Source organism: Scyliorhinus torazame, chromosome 16, assembly GCF_047496885.1.
Source record: "Scyliorhinus torazame isolate Kashiwa2021f chromosome 16, sScyTor2.1, whole genome shotgun sequence".
NCBI classification, from domain to species: Eukaryota; Metazoa; Chordata; class Chondrichthyes; order Carcharhiniformes; family Scyliorhinidae; genus Scyliorhinus; species Scyliorhinus torazame.
This window is the reverse complement of record NC_092722.1, coordinates 14743389-14761730: the sequence shown is the minus strand read 5'-3', so window position 1 is coordinate 14761730 and position 18342 is coordinate 14743389. Positions and strand designations below refer to the sequence as shown.

Below are 18342 nucleotides of genomic sequence, written 5' to 3'. Positions count from 1 at the left end.
CCTTTTTGTGAAAAAGGCAAGCTCTCCTTTTTGTGAAAAAGGCAAGCAATGCCTGAATTCAAATTTCAGGACTCTTTCTCAAAATTGACTCAAGCAAGATGCAGTCACCAGTCTATACTGAGTTCACTGGCAACATGAGACGGCGGCACGGTGAGCACAGTGGTTAGCACTGTTGCTTCACAGCGCCAGGGTCCCAGGTTTGATTCCCGTTTGGGTCACTGTCTGTGCGGAGTCTACACGTTCTCCACGTGTCTGCGTGGGTTTCCTCCGGGTGTTCCGGTTTCCTCCCACAAGTCCCGAAATACGTGCTGTTAGGTGAATTGGACATTCTCAATTCTCCCTCAGTGTACCCGAACAGGCACTATAATGTGGCGACAAGGGGATTGTCACAGTAACTTTATTGCAGTGTTAATGTAAGCCTGTTTGTGACACTAATAAAAAGGAAGAAGAAGACAGGCCTTGGAGCCCCTGATTTTGGCAGGCAGAGTTTGGCTAGGGATTGGGAGACGGGTTGGAACGAGCCACACAGTCACCTTCAAGATGAGATCCCCGTATCTGCCCTCTGAGGTGGGCATTAAAGAATACATGGCACTATTTCAGAGAAGAGCAAGAGAGTTTGCCCCAGTATCCTGCTCCATATTTATACCTTAACCAACATCACAAATACGGATTATCTGGTCATTATCATGTTGCTGTTTGTGCATTTCCTACAGCACAACAGTGACTACAGTTCTGAAGTTTTCCATTGGTTGTAAAGCACTTTGGGACATGTGGTCATGCAAGGCACTACAGAAATCCAAGTCTTTGATTCCTGTTGTTGCCACTTCACATTGCTGTCCAGTGACCCAGTCCGTACTACATGGATGCCAGACTAAACCAGGCATGGAAAAGCAAAACATTGCGGATGCTGCAAATCTTAAATAAAAACAGAATATACTTTAAACACCCAGCTGGCCAGGCAACATCTGCGGAGACGGAAGAAAAGCTAGCAGTCCAGGTTTGTGGTCTCTTTTCAGAATTCCTATCAGGACAGAATGTTTTATCGTGCCCTTCATATGTTGATGTAGTAAAAATAATAATCGAACCCGGATCTCTGGCGCTGTGAAGCAACAGTGCTAACCACTGTGCTATCGTAGATATAGAAAATATATGCCAATATATGCCATTAGTGGGTGGCACAATAGTACAGTGGTTAGCACTGTTGCTTCACAGCACCAGGGTCCCAGGTTCGATTCCTGACTTGGGCCACTGTCTGTGCGGAGTCTGCACGTTCTCCCCGTGTCTGCGGCTTCCTCCCACAAGTTCCAAAAGACGAGCTTGTTAGGTGAATTGGACATTCCGAATTTTCCCTCATTGTACCCGAACAGGCGCCGGAGTGTGACGACTGGGGGATTTTCACAGTAACTTCATTGCAGTGTTCATGTAACCCTACTTGTGACAGTAAAGATTATTATACCTATACATATGAAATGTCTGTATAAATGTATCTACATTTATATGCATAAAGTATGTCTGTATAAATGTATCTACATTTATATGCATAAAGTATACACACACAAATACACACATATATATGTATTCACATATGTTATATATACATCGATCATAGTTGGAAGGGACAGAAATTGAATACTAAAGAAATATGGGCGGGACTCTGTCCCGCCAGCCCCGTTTTCCGGCACGGCGCACCCCCGCCGTATGTGGGATTCTCCATTTCTGCAGCCAGCCAATGGGGTTTCCCATTGTGGGCACCCCACGCTGTCGGGAAACCCGCTGGTGTGGGTGTGCTGCCAGCCAAGCAGAGGATCCTGCCGATGGAGAATCCGACTGTATATCTCTTCATACTATGCGAAATAGAGGGAAGTCGTTTGAGTATAGCATTACATAGAACATAGAACATAGAACATCACAGCGCAGTACAGGCCCTTCGGCCCTCGATGTTGCGCCGACCTGTGAAACCACTCTAAAGCCCATCTACACTATTCCCTTATCGTCCATATGTCTATCCAATGACCATTTGAATAACCTTAGTGTTGGCGAGTCCACTACTGTTGCAGGCAGGGCATTCCACGCCCTTACTACTCTCTGAGTAAAGAACGTACCTCTGACATCTGTCTTATATCTATCTCCCCTCAATTTAAAGCTACGTCTCCTCGTGCTAGCCATCACCATCCGTGGAAAAATGCTCTCACTGTCCACCCTATCCAATCCTCTGATCATCTTGTATGCCTCAATTAAGTCACCTCTTAACCTTCTTCTCTCTAATGAAAACAACCTCAAGTCCCTCAGCCTTTCCTCATAAGATCTTCCCTCCATACCAGGCAACATTACAATGAGGTGAAAACATAAGTTCAATCCTGAAACTCCAAAAATGGGGAAGAGGAGAAAACAACTTTTTAAAATTGGGAGGAAGAAAGACTTTACCTCTGAAGGAATCAAAAAAGGCTTGGCGATCACTTGGCACATCAATACGGTACGACTCAGGGAAAAAATCCTCCAATCTTATGGATTTACTGCATAACATGAGAAAAAGAGAAAGTCACAGAGTGCAATGATTCAAACTTAAGGGGCAGTTGTATTGATATATTTTTAAAATTCATTTTTAAGACACGTGGACTTCGCTGGCTAGGCCAGCATTTATTGCCCATCCTAAATTGCCCTCGAGAAGGTGGTGGTGAGCTGCCTTCTTGAACTGCTGCAGTCCCCGTGGTGTAGGTACACCCCACAGTACTACTGAGGGCAGTTCCAGGATTGTGACCCAGTGACAGTGAAGGATCAGCTATATATTTCCAAGTCAGGATGGTGAGTGGCTTGCAGGGGACATTCCAGTTGCTGGGGTTCCCATGTGTCTGCTGCTCTTGTCCTTCCAGGTGGGAGTAATCGTGGGTTTGGAAGGTGCTACCTAAGGTGCCTTGGTGAGTTCCTGCGGTGCATCTTGTAGATGGTACACACGGCTGCTATTGGGCGTCGGTGGTGGAGGGACTGAATGTTTGTGGATGATCTGCTTTGTCTTGGAAGGTATCAAGCTTCTCAAGTGTTATTGGGGCTGTACTCATCCTGCACATGGAGAGTATTCCATCACACTCCTGACTTGTGCCTTGTAGATGGTGGACAGGCTTTGGGGAGTCAGGGGGTGAGTTACTCTCCGCAGGATTCCCAGCCTCTGTCCTGCTCCTGTAGCCACAGTATTAATATGGCTAATCCAGTTCAGTTTCTGGTCAATGGCAACCCCCAGGATGTTGATAGTGGGAGATTCAGTGATGGTAATGCCATTGAATATCGAAGCGCGATGATTGGATTCTCTCTTATTGGAGGTGGTCATTGCCTGACACTTGTGTGGTACGAATGTTATTTGCCACTTGTCAGCCGAAGCCTGGATATTGTCCACATCTTGTTGCTTTTGCATGGACTGCTGTCAGAGGTGACATTTTGTGGACTGCTTCAGTGACTGAGGAGTTGCGAATGGTGCGGAACATTGTGCAATCATCAGCGAACATTATGTTGGGAGGAAGGTCATTGATGAAGTAACTGCAAATAGTTGGACCGAGGGCACTATCCTGAGACCTGCAGCGATGTCCTGGAGCTGAGATGACTGACCTTCAACAACTACAATCATCTTCCTTTGTGCCTGGTATGACTCCAACCAGCGTAGAGTTTGCTCCGATTTCCATCGACTCGTTTTGCTCGGGCTCCTTGATCAAATGCTGCCTTGATGCAAGGGCAGTCACTCTCACCTCGCCTCTGGTATTCAGCTCTTTTGTGCATGTTTGAACCAAGGCTGTAATGAGGTCAGGAGCTGAGTGACCCTGGCAGAACCCAAACTAAGCGTCAGTGAGCAGGTTATTGCTGAGTAGGTGCCGTTTGATAGCACTGTTGATGACTCCTTCCATCACTTTACTGATAGGGTGGTAATTGGTGGGTTGGATTGGTCCTGTTTCGTGTGTAGAGGAGATTCCTGTGCAATTTTCCACATTTCCAGGTAGATGCCAGTGTTGCAGCTGTACTGGAACAGCTTGGCTAGGGGCGCGGCAAATTCTGGAGCACATGTCTTCATTACTATTGCTGGAATATTGTCAGGGTCCACAGTCTTTGCAGTATCCAGTGCCGTCAGCTGTTTCTTGATATGACATGGGGTGAATTCAATTGGCTGAAGACTGGCAGCTGAGATGCTGGGAACCTCAGGAGGAGGACAAGATGGATCACTCACTCAGCACTTACGGCTGAGGATGGTTGCAAATGCTTTTGTCTTGTCTTTCACACTAATGTGCTGGACTCGTCCATCAGTCTGCTGCAGCTGATGGTCCACAGACCCTCCTGGATGCCCTGTGAGTTGTGAGATCTTTATGAAATCTATCATAATTAGCATGGTGGTAGTGCCACACAACACGATGGAGGATATCCACAATGTGAAGACAGTGGGCGAGGTTCTCCTACCCCCGCCGGTTGCCGAATTCTCCGCCACCGGCGATTCGGCGGGGGCGGGAATCGCGCTGCGCAGGTTGGCAGGCCCCCCCCCGCGATTCTCCGGCCCGGATGGGCCGAAGTCCCGCTGCTAGAATGCCTGTCCCGCCGGCGTAGATTAAACCACCTCTCTTACCGGCGGGACAAGGCGGCGCTGGCGGGCTCCGGGGTCCTGGGGGGGGGGGTGCGGGGCGATCTGGCCCCGTGGGGGTGCCCCCACGGTGGCCTGGCCCGCGATCGCGGCCCACCGATCCGCGGGTGGGCCTGTGCCGTGGGGGCACTCTTTCCCTTCCGCCTCCGCCACGGTCTCCACCATGGCGGAGGCGGAAGAGACTCCCTCCACAGCGCATCCGCGGGGATGCCGTGAGCGGCCGCTAACGCTCCCGCGCATGCGCCGCCCGGCAATGTAATTTCCGCGCCAGCTGGCAGGGCACCAAAGGCCTTTTCCGCCAGCATGGTGGGGCGGAAATCAGTCCGGCTCGGGCCTAGCCCCTCAAGGTGAGGGCTCGGCCGGTCAAGGGGCGGAGGATTCCGCACCTTTGGGGCGGCGCGATGCCGGACTGATTTGCGCCGGTCAGCGGACATCGCGCCGATACCGGAGAATTTCATCCAGGATCTCTACAATGACCGTGGGTTGGTCACTCCAACCAATATTCTTAAGGACAGATGAACTTGTGACAAGTAGATTGGTGAGGAGATCAAGTAGCTTTCACCCTCTTGTTGGCTCCCTCATCGCCTGCCTAGCATACCTAATTGCATACCTTTGTACACCGCACTGTCAGAGGGTCAGTACTGAGGGAGTGCTGCATTGTCAGAGTGTCAGTACTGAGGGAGTGCTGCACTGTCAGAGTGTCAGTACTGAGGGAGAGCTGCACTGTCAGAGTGTCAGTACTGAGGGAGTGCTGCACTGTCAGAGGGTCAGTACTGAGGGAGTGCTGCATTGTCAGAGGGTCAGTACTGAGGGAGAGCTGCACTGTCAGAGTGTCAGTACTGAGGGAGTGCTGCATTGTCAGAGTGTCAGTACTGAGGGAGTGCTGCACTGTCAGAGGGTCAGTACTGAGGGAGAGCTGCACTGTCAGAGTGTCAGTACTGAGGGAGTGCTGCATTGTCAGAGGGTCAGTACTGAGGGAGCACCGCGCTGTCAGAGGGTCAGTACTGAGGGAGTGCCGCACTGTCAGAGTGTCAGTACTGAGGGAGTGCTGCATTGTCAGAGGGTCAGTACTGAGGGAGTGCTGCACTGTCAGAGGGTCAGAACCTAGGGTGTGCTGCACTGTCAGAGGGTCAGTACTGAGGGAGTGCTGCACTGTCAGAGGGTCAGTACTGAGGGAGTGCTGCACTGTCAGAGGGTCAGTACTGAGGGAGTGCTGCACTGTCAGAGGGTCAGTACTGAGGGAGTGCTGCACTGACAGAGTGTCAGTACTGAGGGAGTGCTGCACTGCCAGAGGGTCAGTACTGAGGGAGTGCTGCACTATCAGAGTGACAGTACTGAGGGAGTGCTGCACTGTCAGAGTGTCAGTACTGAGGGAGTGCTGCACTGTCAGAGTGTCAGTACTGAGGGAGCGCTGCACTGTCAGAGGGTCAGTACTGAGGGAGTGCTGCACTGTCAGAGGGTCAGTACTGAGGGAGTGCTGCACTGTCAGAGGGTCAGTACTGAGGGAGTGCTGCACTGTCAGAGGGTCAGTACTGAGGGAGTGCTACACTGCCAGAGAGTCAGTACTGAGGGAGTGCTGCACTGTCAGAGGGTCAGTGCTGAGGGAGTGCTACACTGTCAGAGAGTCAGTACTGAGGGAGTGCTGCACTGTCAGAGTGTCAGTACTGAGGGAGTGCTGCACTGTCAGAGAGTCAGGACTGAGGGAGTGCTGCACTGTCAGAGGGTCAGTGCTGAGGGAGTGCTGCACTGTCAGAGAGTCAGTACTGAGGGAGTGCTGCACTGTCAGAGGGTCAGTACTGAGGGAGTGCTGCACTGTCAGAGGGTCAGTGCTGAGGGAGCGCTGCACTGTCAGAGGGTCAGTGCTGAGGGAGTGCTGCACTGTCAGAGGGTCAGTGCTGAGGGAGTGCTGCACTGTCAGAGGGTCAGTACTGAGGGAGTGCTGCACTGTCAGAGGGTCAGTGCTGAGGGAGTGCTGCACTGTCAGAGGGTCAGTGCTGAGGGAGTGCTGCACTGTCAGAGGATCAGTACTGAGAGAGTGCTGCACTGTCAGAGTGTCAGTACTGAGGGAGTGCTGCACTGTCAGAGGGTCAGTGCTGAGGAAGTGTTGCACTGTCAGAGGGTCAGTACTGAGGGAGTGCTGCACTGTCAGAGGGTCAGTGCTGAGGGAGTGCTACACTGTCAGAGGGTCAGTGCTGAGGGAGTGCCGCACTGTCAGAGGGTCAGTACTGAGGGAGTGCTGCACTGTCAGAGTGTCAGTACTGAGGGAGTGCTGCACTGTCAGAGGGTCAGTGCTGAGGGAGTGCTACACTGTCAGAGGGTCAGTGCTGAGGGAGTGCCACACTGTCAGAGGGTCAGTACTGATGGAGTGCTACACTGTCAGAGGGTCAGTGCTGAGGGAGTGCTGCACTGTCAGAGGTGTCATGATATCCACATCAGCATATCATGGTGCAATCACACACACACTGATGGACAGGCAGTTGGACCAACCAGCGCATACGTAACATCGCAGCCAATCACCAGTGAGAGCTCAAGGACTATAAGACAGGGAACACCACAGTTCCGGCTCATTCTACCAGGAGATAGCTCAGAGCACAGAGCTCACATTGTGCCACTCAGACATAGACCCTGTGCTGAATGCCTCACTAAGATAGTGATCGGGCTGGGTCCACAGGTTAGCTGGTGAAGCACGTACTCAAGCCAGCAGTTGGTTGTTACCGTTGTTTAGACAATAAAACAGAGTTGCACCATCTACAGCCGTGTTGGATCATCTGTGCATCAGAACACCCAACACAAGAGGGTCAATGCTGAGGGATCACCGCACTGTCAGAGGGTCAATGCTGAGGGATCACCGCACTGTCAGAGGGTCAGTACCGAGGGAGCGCTGCACTGTCAGGCGGTCAGTACTGAGGGAGTGCTGCACTGTCAGAGGATCAGTACTGATGGAGAGCTGCACTGTCAGAGGGTCAGTACTGAGGGAGCGCTGCACTGTCAGGCGGTCAGTACTGAGGGATTGCTGCACTGTCAGAGGGCCAATGCTGAGGGAGCACCGGACTGTCAGAGGGTCAGTACTGAGGGAGTGCTACACTGTCAGAGGGTCAGTACTGAGGGAGCGCTGCACTGTCAGAGGGTCAGTACTGAGGGAGCGCTGCACTGTCAGAGGGTCAGTACTGGGGGAGCACCGCACTGTCAGAGGGCCAATGCTGAGGGAGCACCGGACTGTCAGAGGGTCAGTACTGAGGGAGCGCTGCACTGTCAGAGGGTCAGTACTGAGGGAGCACCGTACTGTCATAGGGTCAGTACTTTTAAAAAATATATATATTTATTAAAGTTTTTTAACACAATTTTTCTCCCTTACAAACAATAAACCCCCCCCTCGTAACAAAACAAAAAAACGAGAAATCGCGCAGAGCAAGATATATACATGGCAAAATGATATATTTACACAGCTTTGTACACTGGCCCTCATCCGTACGTGCCAGTTTCCCCAACCCTTCATGTTGTCTCTTGCGCATTCACCCTCCCAGGCAGTCCCCCCTTTCCCCCAGCCCCCTTCCCAAGGTTGCTGCTGCTGCTGACCGACCTTCCTCTAACGCTCCGCGAGATAGTCTAGGAACGGTTGCCACCGCCTGTAGAACCCCTGCGCAGACCCTCTCAAGGCGAACTTAATCCTCTCCAACTTTATGAACCCAGCCATATCATTTATCCAGGCCTCCAGGCTGGGGGGCTTCGCCTCCTTCCACATTAGCAAGATCTTTCGCCAGGCTACTAGGGACGCAAAGGCCAGAATACCGGCCTCTTTCACCTCCTGCACTCCCGGTTCGTCCACTACTCCAAATATTGCTAGCCCCCAGCTTGGCTTGACCCGGACTTTCACCACCTGAGATATTGCTCCCGCCACTCCTCTCCAGGACCCCTCCAGTGCCGGGCATGACCAAAACATATGGACATGGTTCGCCGGGCTCCCTGAGCACCTTCCACATCTGTCCTCCACCCCAAAGAACCTACTCAGCCTCGCCCCCGTCAAGTGCGCTCTGTGGACCATCTTAAATTGTATCAGGCTGAGCCTGGCACACGAGGAGGAGGAATTAACCCTACCTAGGGCATCAGCACCCAGACCTTCCTCGATCTCCTCCCCCAGCTCCTCCTCCCATTTACCCTTCAACTCTTCTACCAGCGCTTCCCCCTCTTCCTTCAACTCCTGGTGTATTTCCGACACCTTGCCCTCCCCGACCCATACACCCGAGATCACCCTATCTTGAACTTCTTGTGCCGGGAGCAACGGGAATTCCCTCACCTGTCGCCTCACAAAAGCCCTCACCTGCATATATCGAAAGGCATTTCCCGGGGGTAACTCGAACTTCTCCTCCAGTGCCCCGAGGCTCGCAAACGTCCCGTCGATGACCAGGTCCCCCATTCTTCCAATCCCCGCCCGATGCCAGCTCTGGAACCCCCCGTCCATCTTCCCCGGGACAAACCGGTGGTTACCCCTGATCAGGGACCACACCGATGCTCCCATTGCACCCCTGTGCCGTCTCCACTGGCCCCAGAACCTTAGCATTGCCGCCACCACCGGGCTCGTGGTATACTTTGTCGGCGAGAGCGGCAGCTGTGCCATCACCAACGCCCCCAGGCTCGTTCCTTTACAGGACGCCATCTCCATCCTCTTCCATGCCGCCCCCTCTCCCTCCATAACCCACTTGCGGATCATCGCCACATTTGCTGCCCAGTAGTAGCTCCCCAGGTTTGGCAGCGCCAACCCTCCTCGGTCCCTAATGCGTTCCAGGAACCCTCCCCTAACTCTCGGGGTCTTATTCGCCCACACAAACCCCATAATACTCCTGCCTACTCTCTTAAAAATGGCGTTAGTGATCACGATGGGAAGGCACTGAAACACAAACAGAAACCTCGGAAGGACCACCATTTTGACCGACTGCACTCTACCTGCCAGCGAGAGTGGTAGCATGCCCCACCTTTTGAAATCCTCCTCCATTTGCTCCACCAACCTCGTCAGATTCAGTTTATGTAAGGTCCCCCAACTACTGGCCATCTGGATCCCCTGATACTGAAAGCTCCCCTCCGCCCTCCTCAGCGGTAGGTCCCATATCCCTCTTTCTTGGTCCCCCGCCTGTAATACAAAGAGCTCACTCTTCCCTACATTGAGCTTATAGCCCAAAAACTCCCCAAGCTCCCTTAGAGTCTGCATGACCTCCACCATCCCCTCCATTGGATCCGCCACGTACAGCAACAGGTCATCCGCATAGAGCGACACCCGATGCTCTTCTCCCCCTCGGACCACCCCCCTCCATTTATTAGACTCCCTCAATGACATGGCCAATGGTTCGGTAGCCAATGCGAGCAACAGGGGGGACAGGGGGCGCCCCTGCCTCGTCCCTCGGGACAGTCGAAAGTACTCTGACCTCCACCGGTTCGTCACTACACTCGCCATCGGGGCTCTGTAAAGGAGCTTAACCCAACTGATAATCCCTACCCCGAGCCCAAACCTACGCAGCACCTCCCAGAGGCACTCCCACTCTACTCGGTCAAAGGCCTTCTCCGCGTCCATAGCTGCCATTATCTCCGCCTCTCCCTCCTCCGATGGCATCATTATCACGTTTAAGAGCCGCCGCACATTGTTTAGTTGCCTACCATTTACAAATCCCGTCTGGTCCTCGTGGATTACCCCCGGGACACAGTCCTCGATCCTCGTGGCCAGCACTTTTGCCAGCAACTTTGCATCCACATTGAGGAGCGAGATCGGCCTGTACGATCCACATTGCAGTGGGTCCTTGTCCCGCTTTAAGATCAAGGAAATTGTCGCTTCCGACATTGTCGGGGGCAGGGTCCCCTCCTCTCTTGCCTCATTAAAGGTCCTCACCAGTAGCAGGGCCAACAGGTCTGCATACTTCCTGTAGAACTCCACCGGGAATCCGTCCAGTCCCGGAGCCTTTCCCCGCCTGCATTCTCCCCAAACCCTTGCTCAGCTCCTCCAACCCAATTGGTGCCCCCAAACCAGCCACTTCTTGCTCCTCCACTCTCGGGAATCTCAGTTGATCTAGGAATCGTCTCATCCCCTCTTCCCCCGTTGGGGGCTGGGATCAGTACAGCTCTTCATAAAAGGCCTTAAATACCTTGTTTATTTTCGTCGCACTCCGAACCGTGGCTCCCCTTTCACCTTTGACTCCCCCTATTTCCCTCGCTGCCATCCTCTTACGGAGCTGGTGTGCCAGCATCCGACTGGCCTTTTCCCCATACTCGTAGGTTGCGCCCTGCGCTTTCCTCCACTGTGCCTCCGCCTTCCCTGTGGTCAACAGGTCAAAGTCCGTCTGGAGCCGTCGTCTTTCCCCAAGTAATCTTTCCTCCGGGGCCTCTGCGTGTCTCCTGTCCACTCTCAAAATCCCCCCCACTAACCTTTCCCTTTCCATACCCTCTGTCTTCTCCCTATGAGCCCTAATGGAGATTAGCTCCTCCCTGATCACCGCCTTCAACACCTCCCATACCACCCCCACCCGCACCTCCCCGTTGTCGTTGGCCTCCAAGTACCTTTCGATACACCCCCTCACCTTCCCACACACCACCTCGTCCGCCAGCAGTCCCACATCCAGCCGCCACAACGGGCGTTGGTCCCTCTCCTCTCCCAGCTCCAGTTCCACCCAGTGCGGGGCATGGTCCGAAACGGCTATGGCCGAATACTCCGTCCCCTCCACCCTCGGGATGAGCGCCCTGCCCAGAACAAAGAAACCTATCCGGGAGTAGGCTTTGTGTACATGGGAGAAGAAAGAAAATTCCCTGGCCCGCGGCCTTGCAAACCGCCATGGGTCCACTCCCCCCATCTGATCCATAAACCCCCTAAGTACCTTGGCCGCCGCCGGCCTCTTTCCAGTCCTTGATTTGGAGCGGTCCAGTGCTGGATCCAACACTGTATTGAAGTCCCCTCCCATTATCAGGCCTCCTATCTCCAGGTCCGGAATGCGCCCCAACATGCGCTTCATGAATCCTGCATCATCCCAGTTCAGGGTGTATACGTTTACCAACACCACCCACGTCCCTTGCAGCCTACCGCTCACCATTACATATCGACCTCCATTGTCCACCTCAATAGTCTTGGCCTCAAATGACACCCGCTTTCCCACCAATATTGCCACCCCTGAATTCTTCGCGTCCAGTCCCGAGTGGAATACCTGTCCTACCCATCCCTTTCTTAACCTGACCTGGTCCGCCACCTTCAGGTGTGTCTCTTGGAGCATGACCACATCCGCCTTCAGTCCCTTTAAGTGCGCAAACACTCGAGCCCTTATCACCGGCCCATTCAGGCCCCTCACATTCCACATTATCAGCCGGATTGGAGGGGCTCTGACCCCCCCCCCTCCCTGCTGACTAGCCATCTCCTTTTCTGGGCCAGTCCCGTGTCCATGCCTCCCTCACCCTCCTGTCCCCCAGACAGGGGCCCCCCGTCCCGACCACCTCTTCTGGGTCCCATTCCCTTTCGGCCAGTGCAGCAGCAACCCTTCCCCCCCCCTTCCCCCCCTCCCCTCCCACCCCCCCACTAGACCCCTGTCTAGCTTTTTTGCTCCCCCCATGTCACTCCCGTAAGTCAGCTGATGCCTGCTGACCCCGGCTTCCCCCGCCATCCCATTTACCTCCCCGTGTGGGAGTCTCCCAATCAATATGCATTCCTTCGTTCCCCTTCCCGCCTTTCTTCCCGCACACAGGAAAAAAACCCGCACTTTCCAAAGCCCGCTCCGCCCCCTCTGGCGCAGCTCCTGTCGCGGCCTTGTCGCTCTCCCCCAGCCCATGTAACATTTCCTGCGCGTGATTGATCCCCTATACACAACAACCATCACACATCAAACCCCAAACATCCCCCCCAGCCTCACAAACCCTCAGTTAGAGTCCAAATTTTCAGCTTGTACAAAGGTCCACGCCTCTTCAGGCGTTTCGAAGTATTAGTGTTGGCCCTTGTATGTGACCCACAGTCGCGCTGGCTGCAGCATTCCGAATTTCACTTCATCCGGTACAACGCCGCTTTGGCCCGGTTGAAACCCGCTCTCCGCTTTGCAACCTCCGTGCTCCAGTCCGGGTATATTCGGATCTCTGCATTGTCCCACTTACTGCTCCGCTCCTTCTTGGCCCATCTCAGGACCCACCCTCTGTCCGTGAACCGGTGGAACCTCACCACCATCGCCCTTGGCGGCTCATTAGCCTGGGGCTTCCTCGCCAGCACCCGATGTGCCCCGTCCAACTCCAGCAGCCTTGAAGGGGCCTTCGTGCCCATCATCGCCTCGAGCATCGTGCTCGCGTATGCCCCGGCATCGGCCCCCTCCACTCCCTCAGGGAGACTCAGGATTCGCAGATTCTTTCTCCTCGACCTGTTCTACAGGTCTTCGGGTCTTCCCGCCCACCTCGTGTGTAGCGCCTCGTTCTGCTCCACTCTCACCGCCAGGCCCACGAGCTCGTCCTCGTTCTGACTGACTCTTTTCTGTACCTCCTGGATCTTAACTTCGTGGGCCTTCTGGGTGATCCCGAGTTCTTCAATTGCCGAAAGCATAGGTGCCAACATCTCCTTGTGCATCTCCTCGCGCTGCTCCTCGAAGCAGCGCTTTATGAACTCCTGCAGCTCCCCTTTGTCCCTGGCTGCCGCCATTTTGTTTTCTTTCCCTCGCTTCTCCTGTTGCTCCAGTGCCGCTCCTTTGGCCGTTACACTTCTGGTCCGTTTCATAGAGGTTGGAGGGGGACCTCTCTCTTCCCTTCCCCACGGGTTGCGTCAAACAAAAGTTCCGTTGGGGCTCCTCGAACGAGCCCAAAAGTCCGTGGTAGCGGGAGCTGCCGAATCGTGCGGCTTAGCTCCGCATAGCCGCAACCGGAAGTCTCACAGGGTCAGTACTGAGGGAGTGCTGCACTGTCAGATGGTCAATGCTGAGGGAGCACCGCACTGTCAGAGGGTCAGTACTGAGGGAGTGCTGCACTGTCAGAGGATCAGTACTGAGGGAGTGCTGCACTGTCAGAGGGTCAGTACTGAGGGAGTGCTGCACTGTCCGAGGGTCAGTACTGAGGGAGTGCTGCACTGTCAGAGGGTCAGTACTGAGGGAGCGCTGCACTGTCACAGGGTCAGTACTGAGGGAGTGCTGCACTGTCAGAGGCCCAGTACAGGGGGAGTGCCGCTCTATCAGAGGGTCAGTACTGAGGGAGTGGTGCACTGTCAGAGGGTCAGTACTGAGGGAGTGCTGCACTGTCAGAGGATCAGTACTGAGGGAGTGCTGCACTGTCAGAGGCCCAGTACAGGGGGAGTGCCGCTCTATCAGAGGGTCAGTACTGAGGGAGTGGTGCACTGTCAGAGGGTCAGTACTGAGGGAGTGCTGCACTGTCAGAGGGTCAGTACTGAGGGAGTGCCGCACTGTCAGAGGGTCAGTACTGAGGGAGTGCCGCACTGTCAGAGGGTCAGTACTGAGGGAGTGCTGCACTGTCAGAGGGTCAGTACTGAGGGAGTGCTGCACTGTCAGAGGGTCAGTACTGAGGGAGTGCTGCACTGTCAGAGGGTCAGTACTGAGGGAGTGCTGCACTGTCAGAGGGTCAGTACTGAGGGAGTGCCGCACTGTCAGAGGGTCAGTACTGAGGGAGTGCCGCACTGTCAGAGGGTCAGTACTGAGGGAGTGCTGCACTGTCAGAGGGTCAGTACAGGGGAGTGCTGCACTGTCAGAGGGTCAGTGCTGAGGGAGTGCTGCACTGTCAGAGGGCCAGTGCTGAGGGAGCACCGCACTGTCAGAGGGCCAGTGCTGAGGGAGTGCTACACTGTCAGAGGGTCAGTACTGAGCGAGTGCTGCACTGATAGACCGTCATGGTCGTCCTGCTGTGCACTGGAGCGTGGTGGACTGTCATAGTCTTCTTGCTGTTTACTTGAGCATGGCAGACTTGCATCGTCTGCCGCTAGTTGGTCAGAGGAGGTTGCTAGATCCTCATGGTCTTGTTCCTGCAAGGACTGCGTGTCGGAGTCTTGCGTTGTTTCTATCGTGGAGGCTGTCCACAAGCTCGCTGCGGAGGCTTGTGACACCGGAGTCACGTCTTGTGTGTGCAAGGACTGCGCTCTGGAGTCTTGCGTTTCTTCTATCGTGGAGGCTGTCCACGGGCTCGCTGTGGAGGCTTGTGACACCGGAGTCACGTCTTGTGTGTGCAAGGACTGCACTCTGGAGTCTTGCGTGTCTTCTTTCGTAGAGTCGGGAAACCTGTGCGGTGCGTGGACCATGCTCTGTGTGGCATCGGGCCGTTCTCTGTGGGCTTGTACCGCTCTCTGTCTCTTGGTTTCAGGCTGCAGCACCATCCTGCACTCACAAGTTGGGATGTCATATCTGCTGGGCTGAAGATCCTCAAATCCGAAGAACGAATCCGCGTCTGCGTCGGATTCAATACGGGGGTCCTCAATGTGCAACACCTCTAGTTGCGGTTCGGATTTGGTACTGGGGTAGCCTCCCAAGGTGAAAGGTTCATCCACATCATAGTCTTCTAGGACCATATCACTGTTTGGGTCGGAGCTGGCATTGGGCTCGCGAGGTCCAGAGAAAATTTAAAGGTCGGTATCGAAGTATTCAAAGTCGGAAACATCAGTTTGGGCGAAGGTAACTGCTTGTTGCAGGGTTCTTCGGAGGTTAATTTCATTTCCTGGTTCAATTTGAGGCATTGTGCTGTCATTCCAGGTGAAGGAAGGTTATTTTACAGCTGTAAAAGATTTTTTCTTTGATTTGGGACGTTTCCCCATTAAGTGGGCGTGGTCCGTGGCCTCTGACATCATGACGCATGTGACGTAGCGCGTAGGAAGCGATTGCGCATGCGCAGATCGCTGTTCCTTTACCGATGGCCGTTTTCGTGATTGCGCATACGCGACGTTTTGCGCATGCGCAAACGGACCTTCCCGTTCTGCGCGCTTCTCGCGCAACTGCGCAAGTGCAGTCCCTTTAGAAAGATGGCCACCGACCAAAATCGTTCTCTGCTCCCGGATTTCGGCCTCGAGATGAGTACTGGCGCTTCTCTTACCTTTTCTTGCTGGTTGGAGTGTGTTTTCCTCACAGTATTTGCCGAATTTGTCCAGGGCTGCCTGGAAGTCGCTCCTGTTTTGCCCCTTGGAGAACTTGAATTTTTAAAAGATTTCTTCTGCTCTGGTACCGGCGATGGTGAGGAGAAGCGCTGTTTTTTCAGCATCGGCCAGGACTTCTCGTTCGGCTGCCAGCAGGAACATTTCAAACTTTTGCCGGAATGCCCGCCAGTTTTCGTGGAGATCGCCGTGGCACTGGAGCTGCTGCAGAACCCGGATCTCGAACATCTTGCCTGGGTATCGTTGCTGGTTGTCACTGTACGCTGAGGTCTGGCTATCTGGATTGAAACAGTTCACTCTGGTACCAGGATTTGTTATGTTGTAGGTGTAACATAAGCGGCTTTCTTGTGGTGCACTTGACAAAGGAAGGTTCAGACATGGAGATGACTTCAACACGTTTATTAAACTATTTACACTTCTATTACTCGGGTTCGACACTGCTGCTAATCCTACTGCAGCTACCCAGACTGACTAACCAGTTACTGCAATCCACGTGGTGGGTGTAATATTGAATCAACCCTGTGTCTCTACTCACTGACTGTCTCCACTGGAAAGAGGCAGATCATGTGTGTGGTGTCCTTTATATATGGGTTGGTGTCACCTCCGTGTGTATCGTGAATGTCTATTGGTCGTGTCCTATCCACCTTATCTATTGGTTGAGTGTGTGTGTGATGTTTCTGGTGCTCCCTCTAGTGTCTAGCTAGCCTACATGCATTTACATTGATGCACATCACCACAAATCCCTGAATCTTTCCAGTAGGTGTGGTACTCAAGTTTTGGGGACACCGCCTGGGGCACAGACCTATGTGCCATAAGACTTACTGTGAATACACGCCTTTTGAATACTTAATTGCTATCCGCTCGTACTCCTTAAGGGAACTGCAGAGGCCAGCTTTTGAAGTGAGGATCCTGTTGTTTGGTATCTGGTTTAATATCTGTCTACCTGTCAGAATGACACAAACCATAGGCACAAATGTTAAATGGAAATAAATTAACAAGACACATTGACCCAGAATTTTGCTGACATTGTTTTAGGAGATTTTATAAATACCACATTTTAAAATAGTTTTCTTATTTTTCCTTTCTGCCTGAATCTGAGTTTTTATTTCCTCTCTTTACTTTTCTTTCTGCACTTGATTGACATTTTGTCTGCATTGTATACACCCATTCCAATTCGCACTCCTTCTCAGTTCCCCCCTCTCTTTATTTCGCATTGGTTGACAAGATACCCGATTGCTCCTAATGGCCAAGTTCCCAGGGGCCCTATTGCCCTCGCACCTCCAGCAACCTTGTGGGTGAAATATTTGTCAGTAGAGGGATGCATGTTTTAACTAACAGGGAACATTATGATCTGAAACAAAAAAATTGCAGGAAGGTTCTGTCCGCACCTGTCTAAAGGGAAAACTGAGTTAACGTTTCGAGTCGGCGTGACTTTGTCATGAATCGGCTTGACTCTTTTCCCTGTCTACAGATGCTGCCAGACCGAGGTCTGTTTTTGAATCAGATTTCCAGCATCCGCCGCCGTACTTTGCTTTCACAAGATGCTCTGCCTTGCTCTGGCAGAGATTCTGGACCATTATTCAGCTTGAGGGAATGATAAAGTCTCCGACCCTCAAACCATTTTAGATTCCTGGAAACCTTTGGCCTAAGCTATTAATTAGCACTTTAGTCAGAATGAAATTGCTCATATCAACTCTCCAGAATACCAACAGGTTATCTGTGAAACACAGATTGAGACATTTTTCATATTTTTCCCTCCTGCTCTATATTAAATGCAATAGAATCGAATCTGTCAGCCTCATGAAGCATATATTTTTCATTTGTGCACAGACTGTGGATGTCGTGGACTAGGCCTTTCCTAAATTGCCCTTGTGAAGGTGGCGGTGAGCTGTCGTCTTGAACCGCTGCAGTCCCTGAGGTGCAGGTACACCCATTGTGCTGTTAGGGAGGGAGTTCCAGGATTTTGACCCAGCCACAGTGAAGGAACGGCCAATATATTTCCAAGTCAGGGTGGTGGGTGGCCTAGAGGGAACTCCCAGGAGGTGGTGTTCCCATGTATCTGCTGCCTTTGGAAGGTGCTATCGAAGGAGCCTTCATGAATTGCTGCAGTGAGTCTTGTATGGGATACACATAGGTGCCACTGTGCATCAGTGGTGGATGGAGGGAATATTGAAGGTTGGGGTGACAATCAAGCGGGCTACTTTGTCATGGATGGTGTTGGGTTTTTGAGTGTTGTTGGAGCTGCATTCATCCAGGCAAATGGAATAGTATTCCATCACACACCTGACTTGCGCCTTGTAGGTGAGGCTTTGGTGAGTCAGGCGGGTGAGTTACTCTCTGCAGAATTCACAGCCTCTGACCTGCTCCTGTAGCCACGGTATTTATATGGCTGGTATCATTCTGAGCCTCACAAACAGAGAAGATCCAGGGCTTGCTGCTGAGTTCGGTAAAATTATTGCAATTGGCTTGAGTGTCCATTAACAAGGGAGAGGGAAGAGTAGACCAGGGTTCCTGCTGCTGATCATTAACTAGTGCCCCTAGGCAGGGGCACAGTCAAGTTCAGCTGTGAATCCCTCCCAGGTTTAAACAACGCATTGATACTCATCACCTCGACACATACATTAGGAATGGCCAATTGAACATAATGCTG

General features: G+C 52.9%; 1 protein-coding gene across 1 annotated transcript in view; it reads right to left on the bottom strand.

Annotated features, from left to right (window-relative positions):
- Positions 1-18342, bottom strand: part of LOC140392594 (protein polyglycylase TTLL10-like) — a 75488-nt gene that overhangs the window by 23233 nt on the left and 33913 nt on the right. The window contains exons 4-5 of the mRNA XM_072477995.1: positions 16515-16635; positions 2425-2513 (exon numbers count right to left, since the gene is read on the bottom strand). Of these exons, the coding sequence (XP_072334096.1) occupies positions 2425-2513; positions 16515-16635 (210 nt within the window). The remainder of the gene's footprint in view (positions 1-2424; positions 2514-16514; positions 16636-18342) is intronic.